This window comes from Lynx canadensis, chromosome C1 (assembly GCF_007474595.2).
Source record: "Lynx canadensis isolate LIC74 chromosome C1, mLynCan4.pri.v2, whole genome shotgun sequence".
NCBI classification, from domain to species: Eukaryota; Metazoa; Chordata; class Mammalia; order Carnivora; family Felidae; genus Lynx; species Lynx canadensis.
In genome coordinates this window covers 99,742,570-99,761,062 of record NC_044310.1, presented here as the reverse complement: position 1 = coordinate 99,761,062, position 18,493 = coordinate 99,742,570, and the positions used below count along the sequence as shown (strand labels likewise).

The window sequence follows — 18,493 nt, the reverse complement described above, 5'->3', positions numbered from 1 at the left end:
CACTAGCTGAGTAGGTTGGCCTTCCCACGTGGACAATGGTCACTCTTGGGCCAAGGTCTTTAAGTAGCTGCCTTCCTCGCTGGACCCCATAAGCAAGCTCCACAGGGCATACTTCCTTCTCTGATGCCTTTCAAGCTGCAGTCAGGTGAGGCCCACCCACCACATGACTATCGTTCTCAAAGCCCTGCTGATTTGTTGACCTGTCGAGAGAGAAGAACATGGCACTTACTCATTAAGAAAAGTTTCGCTTTGGTTTGGAGGTGGGGAGCATGTAGAGGCAGTTGACTGCAGTGAGACCAAATGAAACATCCCGTCACCAGGCCCCTATCCCTCATTCCAACTCCCTCTGCAGATCCGAGCATTCTGAGACTGGAGAACCAGCCAAGGGGTAAAGATGTCTGCTTCGAACGTAATTTTGTTATTGAAAGGGATACGATGTGGATGGCTTTTTTGGTTCGGGAGGAGAAGGGGCGGGGGAAGCAGGTCAGACGCCCCTGACATTTCCGTGTCTGTGCCCAAAACCTTGCGTAGACCTCATCTGTCCAAATGAGAACTAGCAATCACTATTGACAGAAACTGCAAAGTCACTTTCTTTAGGGAATCTGTAAACTGCTTTCAGCAAAACGTAACTGGGAGGGAAACACAAGACAGGGCGGGGGACAAAGATTCTCCTGACCAGGGGCCGGGGCAGATTAACCCCTAGTTACCTGAAGGCAGCACCGTCAGCACCACATGCTGGGACTCATCTGATGCTCGGTTGACCCACGTGCCAGGGTTACTATGCGGCTCCCACTCTGTCACCTTGCACCAGTACAAACCAGCATCCTCCATTCTGACCCGATGAAGCTTCAGGACAAAGTCTGTAGGGGATGAGCGGTAACAGTACAGATGCCCCCCGAGCCCCTCGTCACCATACTCCAGCAAGCCATCATGCCGAAGGTGTACCAGCATTTTCCTTCCTGAATGCTCCCCGTTGCGCAACCACATCACAGAGTACAGAGAAGCCGAGCTGCCAGAACTCTCCAGGCTGCAGCGGATGGCCACCTCCGTGTGCTCGGTAGCATTTTCTGTCCAGTACACTTTGGAGACACGTACCTTGCTTCCTAGGAAATAAAATGGCAATAAGTTAGAGAAGAATCCAGATTTGTAGATTGGGTACCCCCTCTGAAAGATCTAGTTCTCACTGAGGAGATGCCATCTTAAACTCTTTAGATAACCAGGTCTCTCATCTTTAACGTTTTCCCTTGACCCCTGTCCTTCTTCAACATTTGCTAGAACATTCTGTGCGATGAAGCAAACCAGCCGTTTCCCTTCAGCCCTACCTCTTGTCTGCTGAAGGCCTGCCTCTGAAGCCACCCAGCTTCAGTGGGTGCTCTGCTCTGCTGTTTTGCCTCTCCCTGGCCAACTCTTTCTTCTTCTGCCCAGATGGACCATCCAAAACTTCTGGCTCTTCCCTCAAGTCATTACTGCACCACTGCCCCTCATTCTTGGCAAATTACCTTCCTCCCATATACCCAGATATCATCTCAGTCCAAGATGCAGGGAAAGAGGAGGCTATCTGAGAGACTGAACATTTTTATACAAGTATTAGAATACCACTCAAGGAAAGACGATTTAAATTACTAGATTAGACTAAGTCTTAAACAGATTTTGACATTTACTTCTTAAAAATTTTCTCCTGGGGTGCCTGGGTGACTCAGTTGGTTAAGCATCTGGCTCTTAATTTTGGTTCAGGTCACATCTCATGGTTCGTGAGTTCGAGCCCCATGTCAGTCTCCGTGCTCATGGAGCCTGCTTGGGATTCTTTCTCTCTCCCTCTGTCTCTGTCTCTCTCTCTCTGCCCCTCCCCTGCCTCACAAAATAAATAAATAAACTTAAGAAAAATTTTCCCCTCCTAACCTGCAGGTGAGAACTTCAAATGAAGACCAGAGCAGTTACTAACAAAATAAACTATAGTATACGCTAAATTTTCAACTCTACTACAAACACATTTATTGATCAATCTTAAAAAAATTTTTTTGAATGTTTATTTATTTTTGAGAGACACAGAGGGACAGAGCATGAGTGGGGTGGAGAGAGAGGGAGACACAGAATCTGAAGCAGGCTCCAGGCTCTGAGCTGTCAGCACAGAGCCCGACGCGGGGCTCCTACTCATGGACCATGAGATCATGACCTAAAACAAAGTTGGAAACTCAACCAACTGAGTCGCCCAGGCATCCCATATCTTTCCCTAAAAGGATAACTTTGTCTCATCCTGGATTTTTGTTGTTGTTGCCATATTTACTCTCTCCCTCCATTCATGGCAAAGTAAGTGAAAGTTTATATGATTCTGTCTCTGCTTCCTCATCTCAAATTCCTCCCTACTTTAATGCAAACACCTTCTAATTCTATCCCATGCTCTGGCCAAGATCATTAGTATGGGCCTGATTTCCCAGCTCAAGACACTCTGGTTTTGTTGTCCGCTCTGTGGGTTTTATCACCGAAGTCCATTTTCTTCTTGAAATTCTCTCTTCTTTTGATTTCAGAGAATGTGTCTCTCCTGCAGTTCTGACCACTCCTTCTCAGTATCTCTCCCTGGGGCCTCTTAACTCACTCCCTGCCCCGGGGTACACAGCTGGCCACCCCCAGCCAGCCACACCTAACCCACAGATATGTTTTGTTTGACTCCCACAGTCTTTTTTAAAAATTTGGACTAGCTGTGTATAGTCTCCACCAAGCGATATCACCAAAAAAGATGTTAGGCGTTTCTTGATGTACTAAAAGATTGGGCAACACTGAGCCCACATTTCCGGATGGGAAGGGTTTTCTAGCTTGAGCCAAGGAGCGGCTGCCTCCTTAAAGGGTGTGCGAACACTGTCAAGATTTGGCTTAGGCAACCGGGAGAAAGGGCTGCCAGCCACACAGATGGAGAATGCAGAAGTTTGCACGGGTCTTGTGGGATGGCAAGAATGATAATGAGGTTTGGGACATGCTGCGCGTTAGGGTCTCAGGGGCATCCAAGCAGAAATGTACAACAGGCAGTTGGGAAGAAAGAGCCGGAGCTCAGGAGATCGGAGCGAAGTGTAAAGACTTTGCGCTATTTCATCGAAGGTGGTAGTTGAAACCAACACAGTATTTGAGAAGTTCTGGAGAGAGCAGAGAATAATGAGACAAAGGGGCCCAGGATCTGTCCCTGAGGAGCACCCACATTTACCAGGGAGAAGAAGGGCCTGAAGAACACAGAGAAGGGGAACCAGAGCAGCAAGAAAAGAGAGCCTTATGCTCCACTACTGTTTGGCTCCACTGCCCGCCCCCCCCCACAGACCGTAAGCTCCTTAAGGCAAGAGCTGTGCCTTATTTCTCTTTGTATCTCTAACTGTCTAATACATAGTAATGTTTATTATAATCTTATTTGTGGGTGTTCCGTTGAAAATGCAATTTTAAGCACCAAACCAGACTAACTTCTTTGCATTGTGCTGTTGGATCTCAGCCAGTTCCCGAACCCTAGCCGTGACATCTGTCTCATTTTAATCAACCCTGGAGGTGACCAAACCGATACCAAGAGATCTAACCAACCCTGCCCACACTTCAACCGCAGCGCTCTTAGACCAGCGGACGTGGATGGAACTTCTATTACAGTTTTAAAGCTCTCCCGAGGAAGAGGAGACTCCCTCAGTAAGCATTCCGACAGTTAACTACTCTTCTTTGCCGTATGTTTAGGCAGCCAAATGTTGAAAAGCAATTTCTCCACACATCCCTATAGAGTTGTACAGTTTCTGTTCACAGTGGGAGAAATATGCTTCGTATTACTCTCTCTTTGCCAAATTACAGTAGAGCCCCACTGGAATGACACAGCTTGTTATTACAGAGATCTAGAGATACGATACCCTGGGTAGCTGCATAGAGCAGGCTGCCAGGCTGATAGGCAAACCAATCAAAGGGATCTTGTTCCCATCCAGACTCCTCAAAACCTCAGATTGACTCACCTTACGTGACTCCCACGTCCTCTGCTGGGCCACCAGGTCCTGCATTCATTGTGTAGGTGGCCACTATCCCTATGGCCCTGGGTCACATTTCTACCTTCAACATAATCACTCCATTGAAGAGCTGCCCAAAAGAAGAAGGCCATCCTATAGAAAGCCGTTGTGAGAATACACTCATGAGGTTTACCTGTGGGCCTGAGTTTCAATTCTGTCAGACCTGACTTCTTTTCTCCAAGCTTGTGCCAAGTGCCGTTTCTGGACAAGAACCATTCTTCCACAGCACAGTGGTATCTGCCCTGATCGCTGTCTTCCACATTCAGAATCTGTAGCTGAAACAAGTCCTGGGAAACTTTCTTGGGGTGGAATTTTTGTTGTCTCAGTAGGGAGTGAAATTCATCCCCATATTTTACAACATTGGTTTGGTCCATTTCCAGGATCCTCAGCCAGGTTGCATTCATGGAAATGGGAGAGAAGTACCAAATAACGGCTAACTGGAGGTCTCCAGTGGACTGGGACAAGATGCTACATTCTATATTGGTGTTGGAGTTGATGAAGATCTCTTGGACTTGACTGGTTGAGTTCACTCTTAGCTTGCTCTCTAAATGAAAAGAATGGTGACAGTTACTTTGTTTTGGTTGTTACTTTGTTTGTTTTGTTTGTTACTTTGCTAGAAAATAGAATTTTAAGGCAGAAGGGACATTAGAGGCCAACTGGGACAATGTCTCCTCCATCCACTGGATGGGGGAATTTCCTCCCCAGCAGCCCCACTCACTGCCCATTGAGCCTCTGAACAGTTCCCCAACTGACAAACCAGTCCATTCCATCTTTGGACATCTCTGCCACTAGAGAATTCTTTCTGATATCAAGTTGAATCTTACCACTCCATACCTTCCAGCCACTGGTCCTGGTTCTACCCTTACCTGGATGAGTGGGATGGGAACATGGGGTGGGAGGAAGTGTCATACAGGAAACTAATCTCTTCCACATGATAATGCCTCATTATTGAAGCTTAGACATCTTCTCTTCTGCAGCATTTCATAAATCAAAGTGGGAGAAAGTGCCCCTATTAATGCTTTGTCTGTGTGCTCACTCTCCAGAGTACCCCCAGATTCACAGTTTGCCAAACGCCCTTGTTGGTATCTACTCTTGAACTCAGGTAAACAAAAGCAAGTTGTACGTGGGCTATTAACATTATATGTTTCTTTGCAGCCAGTCAACTGTAAGAATCTCATACAGATACATAGTCAACTACCCTTTTATTCCAGCAGCTTTTCTGCTCCGTCGGGAAGATGAATGCTAAAACCTGCCTTCCAAACCTTATTCTAACCTCTTGCTGACATCACTGATTCTGCTTTTGTAACTGCTTCTTGAAGTTGCCAGTAGATCCCTTTATTCTTCCTTCAACAAACATTTATTAAGCACACACTGTGTTCTCTGTCAGACTATTCCCCACTCTGTGGCTACCTTCCTTCCGTGGGTTCACAGTCTAGAGGGAGACACTAGTACAGTCACAGAGGCTTAGGATTACAAGACTGTGTCACCCAAGAGTGACAGAGGTATGCAGAAGTCAGAGCACAGGGCACGACTACCTAACTCAAATATGGGAGTGTGGGGAGGCTTTCTGGAGAAGAGACCTCTAACCTAAGTCTTAAGGGTTAATAGGAATTAGTCTGATGGAGAAGAGGCTAAAGCGTTCCACACAAAACACATGACTTGAACAAAGACTGAAAGAGGGGGAGAACATAGAGTATTTGAGGGCCTGCAACTAGCTCAGCGTGGCTGGAGCTCAAATTCAAGATGGAAAGTAGAAGATGAGTCAATCAACAAGGAGATCATTACTAGTACAAAAGATGTCACTCAGCAGCAGAGAGAATGACCACTACCATGTCTGAACATCCACTCCACGCATCGGCACTGTACTAGGCACATTATCTATGTGTCACCACCTTTAACGTGCGCATCTTTAAAGAGCAACTTATGGATGAAGTACCTAGACTTGGATGGATTGTGTGACTTGTCCACAGCTATGCTGCTGTCTGGTGCCGGTCAGATTGAAATGACTTCAAAGGCTCTTGAACACTCTGCCTTAAAAGAATGCAAGCCATAAAAGAAGATGCATGACCCAGCAGAACTTTGCCCAGGTTGTGTCATACTTTTTACCTCTGTTCTTTTACCAGCTGACAAGGTAAATTATATTTGACTATAATCATATCCTCTCTCTTATACATTCACATGGTACAACAAGAGGATAAATGTATTCTAATGGAATTTACGTTATCCATACCACTAATGGAGACATTCCAAACATTTAATGACTCATGAGGCATGGGCAGTGACCAATCCAAAAGAATGCCTCCCCCAGCTCTAGGAGCTGGTCTTAGAGGCCCCCTGTTGTGCCACATGGTACCTTGCAGGTGCTGGGAACTTATGGGAAGGGGGGAAGGGGCATGGAGCCACAGTTATTATTAGTCAGTGTGGAAGTCTGTCAATGTTTTAACAATCAGTATGGCCATCCCATGCACGTTAACTCAATGTCAGCCTGGATATTGGTTTTCTGTGGTGCTAACTTATACAGTAAGAACATGGGGAGAAGGTATTTTATGTTTTAATTCTACAAACTTACCCACCATGGGAGAAATGTGTTGGTTTGTTTTTAAAGCATGGATTAATTTCAGGTGGTGTTTACCTGGCAAAGTGATGGCTATCATCAGCGAGTGAGAGACGGCGGAAGCCCTCGGGGGGCCGCTCGTGTCTGGGGAATTTCTGGCGTAAACTTCTACTTGACACCGATAAACTCCTGCTTCTTCCTCCGTGGCATCGTGGATTAGGAGTTGAGAGTAAAATGAGGACTGCAAAAGCTTTGTCTTCTTTTGGAACTGAGATAGGAAATCCCCCCACTCAATAGTGCCGTTCCAGGCGATTCGAACAAGCAGATAAAAGACCTGAGATCTTGCTGGCTGGAACTGCCACGTCACAGTGAGTGGCACCCTGAGGTGGGAGAAGTCAGCCTCCACTATGCAGGACAGGCCAAAGGTGTTGGTTAATGTCACTTGGGGTTGACGGCTCATCAGCTTAACCTGTAAACTCGACTCTGTGGGCAGAAATAGATGGGAAACAGGATTTCTAATATGCTTATCAAATCAAAGCCTTCCTATTCACCTATTCACACAGAGCCATGCATTTGTACATCGGGAGAATCAAATATTTGGAGGTAAAAGTTGACTCATAGTACAGCCTGTCCTGAAATCTGTCCTCAGATTTCCAAAGCTGACCCTCTTCTAAGAGTGTTCTCAGTAGTGACAACAAACAGGCAGTGTCTCTCCAGCCTGCTGCTTAGACAGCTGCTACGGAGTGGGTGGAGCACTCCCCAGCCCAGTGGCTGGCCTCCCTCCCTTATTTCCACTCACAGGCTCAGTGTCACTGTTTGGAACATGCTAGAAGACTCTGCAACACAGGGCCACAGCTGTCAAAAGCCCGAATGTATGAGGCTCAGCTCCACTGGCCATGTGTCCTCTGTAAGTCTACTCCAGGTCATAGGCTTTTGTTTTTAGCTGTGAATAATAGCCTGCAAGGGGCACCCTACAGATGATCTTCATAAAGATGAGTAAACTTTAGAGAGTAGTTGACGGACATGGCAGCCAGAAACAATGCTCCGTGTCCTGGGGTGTACGTGCCCTAACTGGGGGGTTCAGGGTGACACACAATCAGACTCTACTGCGTCACACTGCAGAGGAAGGTACCGACGACCCGCAAGTTCAGAAAAGGATTTCTTGGACACTTACCCAGAGATCTGATGCTGACCGACAACTTCTGAGTCCAGCTCCGACCTCTGGCCTGGTTCTGGGCGCTCTCAGACACTCGGCACTCGTATATACCACCGTCCGTAATGGTGGTGGAGGTGATCTCCAGCTGGAAAGTGGCCCAGTCCGTTTTCTCCAGCCTTGTGTTGCCGTGGTTATTGAGTTCCTTGTAGGGGGCGCCTAGCTGCACCGTGCCATCCTGCCCCATGCCAGCCACGAACTCTGGCTGCGTCTGGCCCTGTGGGAGGCGCCACCATTCCACAGACAGGGGACTCTCGGTTCCATCTGCCTTACAGAGAAGGGTTAATACCTCTCCTTCCCACACTGCTTGCTGCTTGCTCTTGGTAGATAAGGCCACATTTCTTGCTGTGGATTACAGATTTGAGAGGAAAAAAAGGGTTTCAAGTAAATGAAAACGTTTCGAAAACACAGTGACATCTCTTTAATTAGGATTTGACTCGTTTTGTGACCAATCAGATCAGGCCGTGTAGTCCTGGACCACCCTCAGAAAAGAAATTGGCTAGGGGCGCCTGGGTGGCGCAGTCGGTTAAGCGTCCGACTTCAGCCAGGTCACGATCTCGCGGTCCGTGAGTTCGAGCCCCGCGTCAGGCTCTGGGCTGATGGCTCGGAGCCTGGAGCCTGTTTCCGATTCTGTGTCTCCCTCTCTCTCTGCCCCTCCCCTGTTCATGCTCTGTTTCTCTCTGTCCCAAAAATAAAATAAAAAAAAAATAAAAAAAAAAAAACGTTGAAAAAAAAAAAAAAAAGAAAAGAAATTGGCTAAACACTTAAATAGTGGGCACAAGACAATAGAAAGAATATCAGGAGAACTTATTTACACTTAAACAATTTATAATTTGCCCTCGTTTTTAGCGATTTGTTAAATCAGCCCTTCATTAAGAACATCTAGTTGGGAAAACATCTGGTAATATTTTCTTAGATTAATTAGGGTGGGTATAGGAGCCTGAAAGTAACAAAGCTGTGTTTATTTAAATTTCTAGTTTTTTGGAATTTTGTGTTTCACAGTTCAAAATGACATTCCTCTCCCTACTTATCTTTCCCTAATTAGTATGTGTTTTGAACAGGGAACGAGTGTTGGTAATTAGATTTCTGTTCAAATTACTGCTATTAGGGGTGCCTGGCTCGCTCGGTCCATGGAGCATGTGACTCTTGATCTCCGGGTCATGAGTTCAAGCCCCACACTGGTTGCAGAGTTTATTGAAAAAAAAAAAAAAAAAAAAAAACAAGAACAGAATAAACAGAATAATACCATTAAAAGCAATTACTTGGGAGAAAATACACATATATAGATTTCTCTTTTTCAAATCATATATTCATATAGCTAGAGATATGTTAATGGTTTGGTTGAGGGAAGATCCTTCTTACAGCTGAACTACAATGTTAAACTGCAAATATACGTCTGGCTCCCAGAAATTCAAGACACGTGGAAATGCAAACATTCGGACGCGTCCTGGGCAAGGTTTTGTCCTGGGTGCTGTGTGGGCAAGGCAAAGACATCTCAGTAGCTCATGCATCCCAGGCTTAAGGCCGAAGCCCTGGGAGTCAGAGTTACCCTGGGCAACACACTGTCCTCCCTGAGCCTCGATTTTCTTTCCTGCAAATACGAAGGTAATAATCGCACCCACCTTATGGCATTGTTGGGAGGACTAAAAGTGGTACATGCTTAAGGGCTTAGCCTGCCGGGCAAGGGGAAGCTAATAGCTTTGGCTGTAATGATAGGTGCTTAGTGAAAGTGGGGTGGTTCAAAGACAAAAGAGAAAAAAACAAAATAGACTTGGGATGAGAAATTTAAATAGGATCTAAGTGAATTTGCAAATTGTTCTTCCCTGCTGAGGAAGGAGTTTAGTCTTCTCCTGCTTTATATATATATACATATATGTATATGTACATATATGTATGTATATATGTATGTATATGTATGTATGTGTATATGTATGTATATGTATGTTACAAAGGCAGAATGAAGGTTGATATCCACAAATAAATTTAATATATGTATTTCATATTTTAATATAATTAATAATACTATTGATTCTTATTTCAATAATATTTTATATATATTATATATTATATCACATGTATGCAAGCCTGCTTCCAAATTTTGGGTGTTAGAGGCAGGATTATACTTAGAGTCATTTTCAAGTTAAAAATAGACTCATAACTGAAGCTTAGAACGTAAAGAGGAAATTATTACTCATAATCTCACTACTCTAATATAACCATTATGATTAGTTTCAACTAACATCAATTTTTTTAAGAAAAGATGAGGTGTCCTTAACTCATTACAGTCATTACTGCCTCTTGGTAAGAAGTAATAAACTTATCAAGTGTATGTAAGTTACAGATTCACAGTGGTAGCAAGTACCCCCTTCTGTTTAAAATATTCATAGAATGATAAGACTCTGCTCATACTTTGGTTTGATTTTCAAAACTGTGAATGCTCAACAGGATCCTTAATAAATTTGCTAACAATTTTTTTCTGTTTCTGCACATTGGGCCCAGTTTGGATTCCAGCCTGTACAAAGAACTATTTTTTGCTTTGGAAGACCACCCTACTGATGGGCTTAGGATCTGGGCACCGTTTGGCACAGATTCCCACATGTGGAATTTAAGAAAGCTTTACCGATATGTTTCAGCAGAGACTGGATGCATGAATCAGAGACCTAGACCTGTGTAAGTATGTAAGCCCGCCCACCTAGTTTTTCCTGAATCCTAGAAAGTTCGACCAAATGTTTAGCGTGAAAACTAACACCAACACGCTTCCTGGCTTGCCACTCTAGGCCAAAGATTGTGATCTTCATTGCTAGCAAATGGGGTGACGGAGAAAAGCATGAAAGGGAAATTTGTCCATCTTTGGAGATGCCTCCAAGGAACCAGTGAGACAAGGGTATCTTTATTTTTTGGTGGGTTGTGTTCTGTGCTCTTGGGCAATTAGTCTTTCTAGACTTAGAATATAATACCCAGCCCGGAGCATCCTAATGTTCGTTGTAGATTTGTCTGTTTTCTCTTCACACAAAAAGCACTGACTGCTCAACCATGTTTCAGGTCACCCAACCTTCATGAACTAAACAAGGCCTAAGTGGCCTTCCACTTTCATGCATACAGATACTCAAAGTGGTTTGGACAGGCACGTCACATTACAGCAAAATGCAGGGGACAACATCTGCCTGCTATCATTTACCTCTTCATTTCTTAGTCTGAGTCATGCTTTGATGTAGCATTAAGATGCACTATCATCCTGTGTATCAGGTTAAGATAACAGAGGATTGACCAAAGGTACCTGAAAGGTGTTAGTGGGGGGGGGAGCATAATGTAGGTGTGCATTCCCCAGGAAGGAGGCCAAGTGTCATTTTTCCCTCTTCACACACTCACATCACACAGACAACGATAGAAGACAGAGGGTTTCATTGATACAGGTATTCCCTGCTTGAAGAAAAACCCAAGGTGCAAAAATTAGGACTAACAGCAGACAGAATCAAAGAATCTAAGACGTAAGACAGCAAGAAGAGACTTCAGGACAATCTAATTGTGTGTCTTTCACGCCACCTCAAAGTGATCCGACTGGCACCTGCCTCTGCAGGAGAAGTCCGCTGTGTCCGTGAAGTCATACTGTACTCACAAAGGAGGGAAGCTGAGAACAGCCTAGTCATGTGTGGCCCTGACTTCACGTACCTGCTGGCATCCTCAGATGCACGCGGCTGTCCGGTGACTGCTTTCTCTGAAGCACATCCCAGGAGTCCATCTGATTTCTTACCACCTCTTCCACGGCACATGTGTAGGCCCCTTCATCCTCGGGGCCCATAGAAAAGATCTTGAGAGAGAAAACCTTGGGGTTTAACTTTGAAACCTGGAGCTGTCCTTGACTTGCTCTCTCTCTGTAGTCTCTCTTGAGGTCCAGAACACCACGAGCATTGATGCGGGCCACCTCGTTACCATTGAAGAGCCAGATGCCCTGAAGCTGTGGGTCCTGGCCACTGCCTACTACCAGGCAAACCAGTTCTAAGGGTTTCCCTGCTGTAAACGTGCTCCGGATGGTAATGTTGACTTGAAAATCTCTCACTAGGAAAGAAAAGCAAAGCAGATATTTAGAGAAGTCACAGCATCTGTCCTTTCAGTACCGCAGGGAGATAATACCTCCTGTAAGGATCCACAAGGATTGAATTTCATGTGGGAGTTTAGCTCCAAAGAGCAGGTCAGCCAAAGAAATGCCTAGAAGCAAAGATGCCCTTGACTATTCCTTAAATCATTCAGAAAGAACAGCATACATAGCTTTCTGAATGCAATCCTATTAAGCAAAACGTATGCATAGAAATATAAAGTATACAGTAATGTATCTCTTTTTAATAAAAAATAACATCTTATGGTATGTTGAATTGCTATAAATTGGGATTTTATTTTTTGGTTGAGAATATCCAGTGGAATTTTCTTAAGTTAAAGCACATGTGATGTATGACTAGTCTGCAGTTAACATAATCCCTAACCATGAAAAACTGAAAGTTTTTCCTAAGACTGGGAAAAGGCAAAGATGCCCACTCTCACCACTTCTATCCAACATAGTACTGGAAGCCTTACCCAGAGAAATTAGTCAGGGTAAAAAAAATAAAGTAAAAATGAAGTAAAATCATCCATTTGCAGATGACGTGGTCTTATATATAGAAACCCCAAAAGACTCCACCAAAAAACTATTAAAATGAATAGTTTCAGTAAAGTTGCAGGATACAAAATGAACATACAAAAAAAATCAGTTGTATTTCTATACACTAACAACAAAGTACAGATCGCGAGTAACTTGTTCTGTGAGTGTTCCGCATGACGAGCACACATTTCTAATAAATTTTAACTTGATAAACGAGCGATGTCTTGCAATATGAGTAGTACGTGACATCAAACGTCACATGATCACAACTGAGCCAATGGTTCTTCTCTTTCTCTCTCTTTTGCTGTGGGATTGTGGGTGATCGTCTCCCATGCTCAGATGCTCAGTCTCACACCGTGGTGTTCGGCAGAAGTCAGTGATTTTTCAGAACGTTGGAAGGTGCCCACAACTGGCACCAGTGTATTTTTGTCACTTCAAAGTGCCTATGGATAGTCCTTTGATTTCCAGACAAGAGTAAGCTTAGAAATGCTTTGCTCATTCTATGAATTCTATATGTCAGGCTGTCTGCACATATAGACCCTTTCCTCTGCTGCCTTATTGCCAGTTACATTAAATACAGTACATGAGGGGCGCCTGGGTGGCGCAGTCGGTTAAGCGTCCGACTTCAGCCAGGTCACGATCTCGCGGTCCGGGAGTTCGAGCCCCGCGTCAGGCTCTGGGCTGATGGCTCAGAGCCTGGAGCCTGTTTCCGATTCTGTGTCTCCCTCTCTCTGCCCCTCCCCCGTTTATGCTCTGTCTCTCTCTGTCCCAAAAATAAATATAAAAACGTTGAAAAAAAAATACAGTATATGACAAGAGTTTATTGATACTATACTGTAATCAACATGTTAGTGATAGTGAAAGTCACCCTTCACAATAACTCTCTTCTCTCTTGTTTCCCTCACACCAGCCATGAAGATTTTCAAAGGTAAGTACAGGTTAACTTGTTTATTTTTCTTTATATTTTTGTATTTTCTTTATTATTTTATATTACAGTATTGTAATCATTTTTATGTGAACATTTTTAGGTTGTGGAACAAATCATCTGAGTTTCCATTATTTCTTATGAGGAAACCCACTTTGATATACAAGTGCTTTGGATTACCAGCATGTTTCTGGAACGATTTATGCTCTCAAACCAAGGTTTTACTGTACTGGAAAAAGACATTAAGAAAACAATTTCTACAGATGGACAACAGGCACGTGAAAAGATGTTCAGCATCACTCATCATCAGGCAAGTGCAAATCAAAACCACAATGAGATATTAGTTCATCCCTGTCAGAATGGCTATTATCAAAAGGACAGGAAATAACATGTGCTGGAGAAGATGCGGTGACAAGGCAACGCTTTTACACTGATGTTAGGAATGTAAATCGGTGCCACCAATATTGAAAACAGTATAGAGATTTCTCAAAAAATTAAAAATAGAATTACCTTATGATGCAGCTATTCCTCTTCTGGGTATTTATTCAAAGAATACAAAAACACCAAGAAGATATATGTACCCTTATGTTCATTGCAGCATTATTTATAATAGTTAAGATACAGAAACAACCTAAGTGTCCATCAATGGATGAATGGATAAAGAAAATGTGGTACACACACACACACACACACACACACAGAAGAATACTACTTAGCCATAAAAAAGAAAGAAATCTTGCCATTTCCAACACCATGGATGGACCTTGAGGGTATTTTTCAAAGTGAAATAAATCAGGCAGAGAAAGACAAATACCATATGATTTCACTTATATGTGGACTCTAAAAACCAAAACAAATGAACAAACAAAATAAAAATGAGCTCACAGATACAGAGAACAGATTTGTGGTTGCCAGAGGGGAAGGGGGTTGGAGAGTGGGCAAAATGGGTGAAGGGGTTCAATTGTATGCTGATGGATTGTAACTAGACTTATGGTGGTGATCCCTTGTAGTGTATACAAACATCGAATTCTAATGTTGCACACCTGCAACTTAATGTCATATACTAATTTTATCTCAATTAAAAAAAAGCTCATTTACAATAGTGTCGAAAAGAAGAAAATACTCAGGAATAAATTTAACCAAGGAGGCGAAAGACATTTGCACTGAAAACTACAAAATATGGATTAAAGAAAGTAAAGAAGATGCAAATAAATGGAAAGATATTCTGTGTTCATGGGTTGGAAAAGTGAAAACGAGTATTGGTGAGGATGTGGAGATCAACTGATGAATGGATAAAGAAGATGTGATTTATATATACAATGGAATACTACTTGGCAATGAGAAAGAATGAAATCTGGGCATTTGTAGCAACGTGGATGGGACTGGAGAGTGTTATGCTAAGTGAAATAAGTCAGGCAGAGAAAGACAGATACCATATGTTTTCACTCATATGTGGATTCTGAGAAACTGAACAGAAGACCGTGGGGGAAGGGAAGGAGAAAAAATAGCTACAAACAGAGAGGGAGGGAGACAAACCACAAGAGACTATTAAATACAGAGAACAAACTAAGGGTGGATGGGGGGGGATAGGGGAGAGGGGAAAGTGGGTGATGGGCATTGAGAAGGGCACTTGTTGGGATGAGCACTGAGTATTGTATGGAAACCAATTTGACAATAAATTTCATAAAAAAAAAGGATGTGGAGGTAAGGGAATGTAATATTGGTGGGAATATAACATTATAGAAACAGTGTGGAAGTGCCTCAAAAATTAAAAACAGACCTATCATATAATCCCAGTGATCCCACTTCTGGGTGTAGTATCCAAAGGAAATGAAGTCAGTATCTCAAAGAGAGATCTGCATTCCCATGTTTATTATGCATGGTAACAAAGATAACGGAGTCAACCTAAGTACCCATTGATGGAGGGATGAATGAAGAAAATGTGGTATATATACACACTGAAATATTATGCAGCCCTGAGAGAAAAGGAAATCCTGTCATTTTCAACACCACAGATCAACCTGGAGGATATTAGGCTAAGTGAAATAAGCCAGACACAGAAGGACAAAGACTGCAGGAACTTGCTTGTATGTGGCATCTAAAACTGCCAAACTCATAAAAGCAGAGAGTAGAATGGTAGTTGCCAGGATCTGGGGGAGGGGATGGAAGAGGGAGATTGTGATCAAAGGGGACAAAGTTTCCACTGTGTGAGATAAGTTTTATAGATCTAATGTATAGCAAGTGACTACAGTTAATAACACCGTGTTGCATACTTGAAATCTGCTGAGAACAGAGATCTTAAGGGTTCGCACCATACACACATGCACACACACCCCCACCCCCCCACACACACTACACACAGAAAGTAACTATGTGAGATAATGGATATGTTAATTAGCCTAACTGTGGTAATGGTTTCAAAATGCATGTCTATCAAAACATCATGTACACCTTGATGGGGGGTGGGAGGGAGGGGTGGGTGGGTGATGGGTACTGAGGAGGGCACCTGTTGGGATGAGCACTGGATGTTGTATGGAAACCAATTTGACAATAAATTTCAAATTAAAAAAAAACATCATGCACACCTTAAATACATACAATTTTTGTCAACATAAAGACTGTTTTATATAAAAAGTTCTCAGAGAGAAAAAGCACCCATGATGTGCCCCCACAGAACTCACTGAGTATAACTTGGACACTCAAGGCCAAAGACAATTTTTTTAATGAAACAGAATAACACTTTTCCGAAAAAAAAGAAAAAAGAAAAAAAAAAAAAGAAGGAACTTCCAATGATCCACCGTTGGATCACTGCTTTTAGCATGGATATATATAGTTTTCACAACCTCTTCCTATTGGACCATAGCCTATGTAGAGAAACCAGGAATCACAGCTGAGGCTTCCTGCTTGCATTGATGAAAACGCCAATGGATCATGAAGAGGGACACCATCCCAAGTAGGAAATGGTGTCAGGTGGGAGGAAAGCCTGGCCGTGACGAAGAAAGCGTCCACCCTGGAAGCGGGCTACTCTGGGGCCCGGGTATCTGTGGTGCAGGATCACTGGAGAAACACACCAGCTCAACTTCTTACCAGTATTTAGCCTGTTTGAGGCTCAGGTTCCTTGTTTTAAAAATGGGGAGATGACTAGCTGCCCCATAGGGTAAGGACTACATTAGATAAAGTGCAGATAAAGTGCTTACACAGAGCTTGGCAAGAATAACACCGTTTCCATGCATGATTTGTGGAATCTATCTAACCATTCAACAGACCTTATCCCATAGAAACCCTGCTGTGGGCAGACCCCCCCCCCCCAAACCAAATGTCTTTCTTCTTATTGATGCTTCCTAGATGCCCAAAACAAATTTTATTCAAACTTTCTAAATGTGGTTTTTTTTTTTAGATTCAACCGAAGATTAGAAAAAAGAAAAAAAGATGGCCCATAAATACCCACTACCAACATAGTAATGAATTTCCTGAGAAGATCATTACCTGTCGGTTGGATCCTCAGAGTTGTTTGATCCGTCTGCTTTTTCGTGATTAAAGTCCAGGTTTCATCTGGATCTTGAATCCATTCGGTTGCCTCACAGAACAGCTGGCCTTGATCGGAGGGCTGGAGCCTCCCTACGGCCAGCCTGAAGGTAGTGACCCCAAGCTTGTTGAGATGCACATCACCAGTGGCAAACCTCTCGGTAAATGAGGGCCCAGGGATCAACATGAAATCTTTGGAGAGGGAAATAATCTCGGTAGCTTGGCTTCTTTCTCCATCCTGGATCAGGTGCCAGGTGACAGACAGGTGGGTATGCTGAGTTGTCGCTTTGGATGCGTCGCACGTAAGTTCTAATGATTCGCCTTCCTTCTTACTGAGAGTCTGGGAACTCATAGTGGCAGAGAGGGTATCTGGAATAACTGAAAGCAAAGGAAAGATGACAACTGACTGGCCCAGGAACCCACCAGACAAGCCTCCTTAGACAAAGATGGTGCCCTGACCCACCATCTGTAAAGCACACACTTTGAGTTGTTTTCCACTAGCCATATGCCTTCCCTATTGCCAAGGGGAACATTGGCATCTGTATAGATAGCCTATGGAACTTGGCAAAACTAATGCCTCGGTGATGTATTGACCCTGACTTTACATTTTTAGCGTAGGCTGTGACCAATTTAGCTACTTAGACACAGAGTATTTAAGACGGAAAAGCACTGGGAGCTAGGAGACCTACATTCTCATCCTGAGTCTGTCCCTATTTGACGACAGGAACTGGAGCAAGTCGCTTCACTTCCTTACGCCTTACTTAACCTGCTTCTTCGTAAAGTTCTGAAATAATCTCTTATAATCTATCACCCAGAGCCAAAATGCAACCCTTACCACAATTTTGATAATCACCCTACTCACCTATCATCGTGTTCTTCCTCAAGGACATTCACACAGCCTATGCTTATGTGAAAGCAACACTTAGATTCAATCAACAAATACTGCTTGAGCAACCACTCAGTGCCAGTCACTGTGCTGGGGGCCGAGGTAGCTGTGCTCATGGAGCTCTGGGTGAGGTAGGGGTCATGTAAGGAGCCAAATATCACATAACCTGGGTGAGTGCTAACAATAGTGATGTGAATAGAGCATCAGGAGGAAACAAAGATATGGGAGCACTGCCTGAGACAGGACAGATTTCACAGAAGAGGGAATACCTAAGCTGGGTCCACAAGCATATGTAGGAGTTGGCTAGACTGAAAGACGGGTGCTAAGATATTCTAGGCAAAGGGGCAACGTGGTCATTGCAAGGACTATGAACCTCTCTCTCTACGTAAATATGCTAGAGGAGAGTAATTGGGGAATCATAATTTCCAAGTTGATGACTTATCACTGATCGTGCTAATACAAACTCTTTTACCAAGTTAATGTTCTCCCTCCAAGAAGAGACATGGCCTGGGGAGAACCCTCACAGTTCTGTCTGATCAACCTGCAGCCAGCTATGGACAAGGCCTTCGGAGACTTATACACTATCTATATCTTCATGGCAAGGTTGACTAGAGAGATGAATTGAGAGTTTTAGAGAATGTGGGATACCGATCTGTGACCAATCTGCAACACACCCAGTGGGCCGCGAGGGCTCTCTTGCCAAAGGGCTTGACACAACGTGAAGTCACGTCACGTTGCAAG

The 18,493-nt window shown here is 43.6% G+C and overlaps 1 protein-coding gene across 1 annotated transcript in view; it reads right to left on the bottom strand.

The window, feature by feature from the left end:
- Nucleotides 1–18,493, bottom strand: part of CD101 (CD101 molecule) — a 36,021-nt gene that overhangs the window by 8,573 nt on the left and 8,955 nt on the right. Inside the window, exons 3-8 of the mRNA XM_030323861.2 lie at nt 16,828–17,244; nt 11,453–11,839; nt 7,745–8,128; nt 6,649–7,053; nt 4,150–4,560; nt 708–1,103 (exon numbers count right to left, since the gene is read on the bottom strand). Coding sequence (XP_030179721.1) covers nt 708–1,103; nt 4,150–4,560; nt 6,649–7,053; nt 7,745–8,128; nt 11,453–11,839; nt 16,828–17,244 — 2,400 coding nt within the window. The remainder of the gene's footprint in view (nt 1–707; nt 1,104–4,149; nt 4,561–6,648; nt 7,054–7,744; nt 8,129–11,452; nt 11,840–16,827; nt 17,245–18,493) is intronic.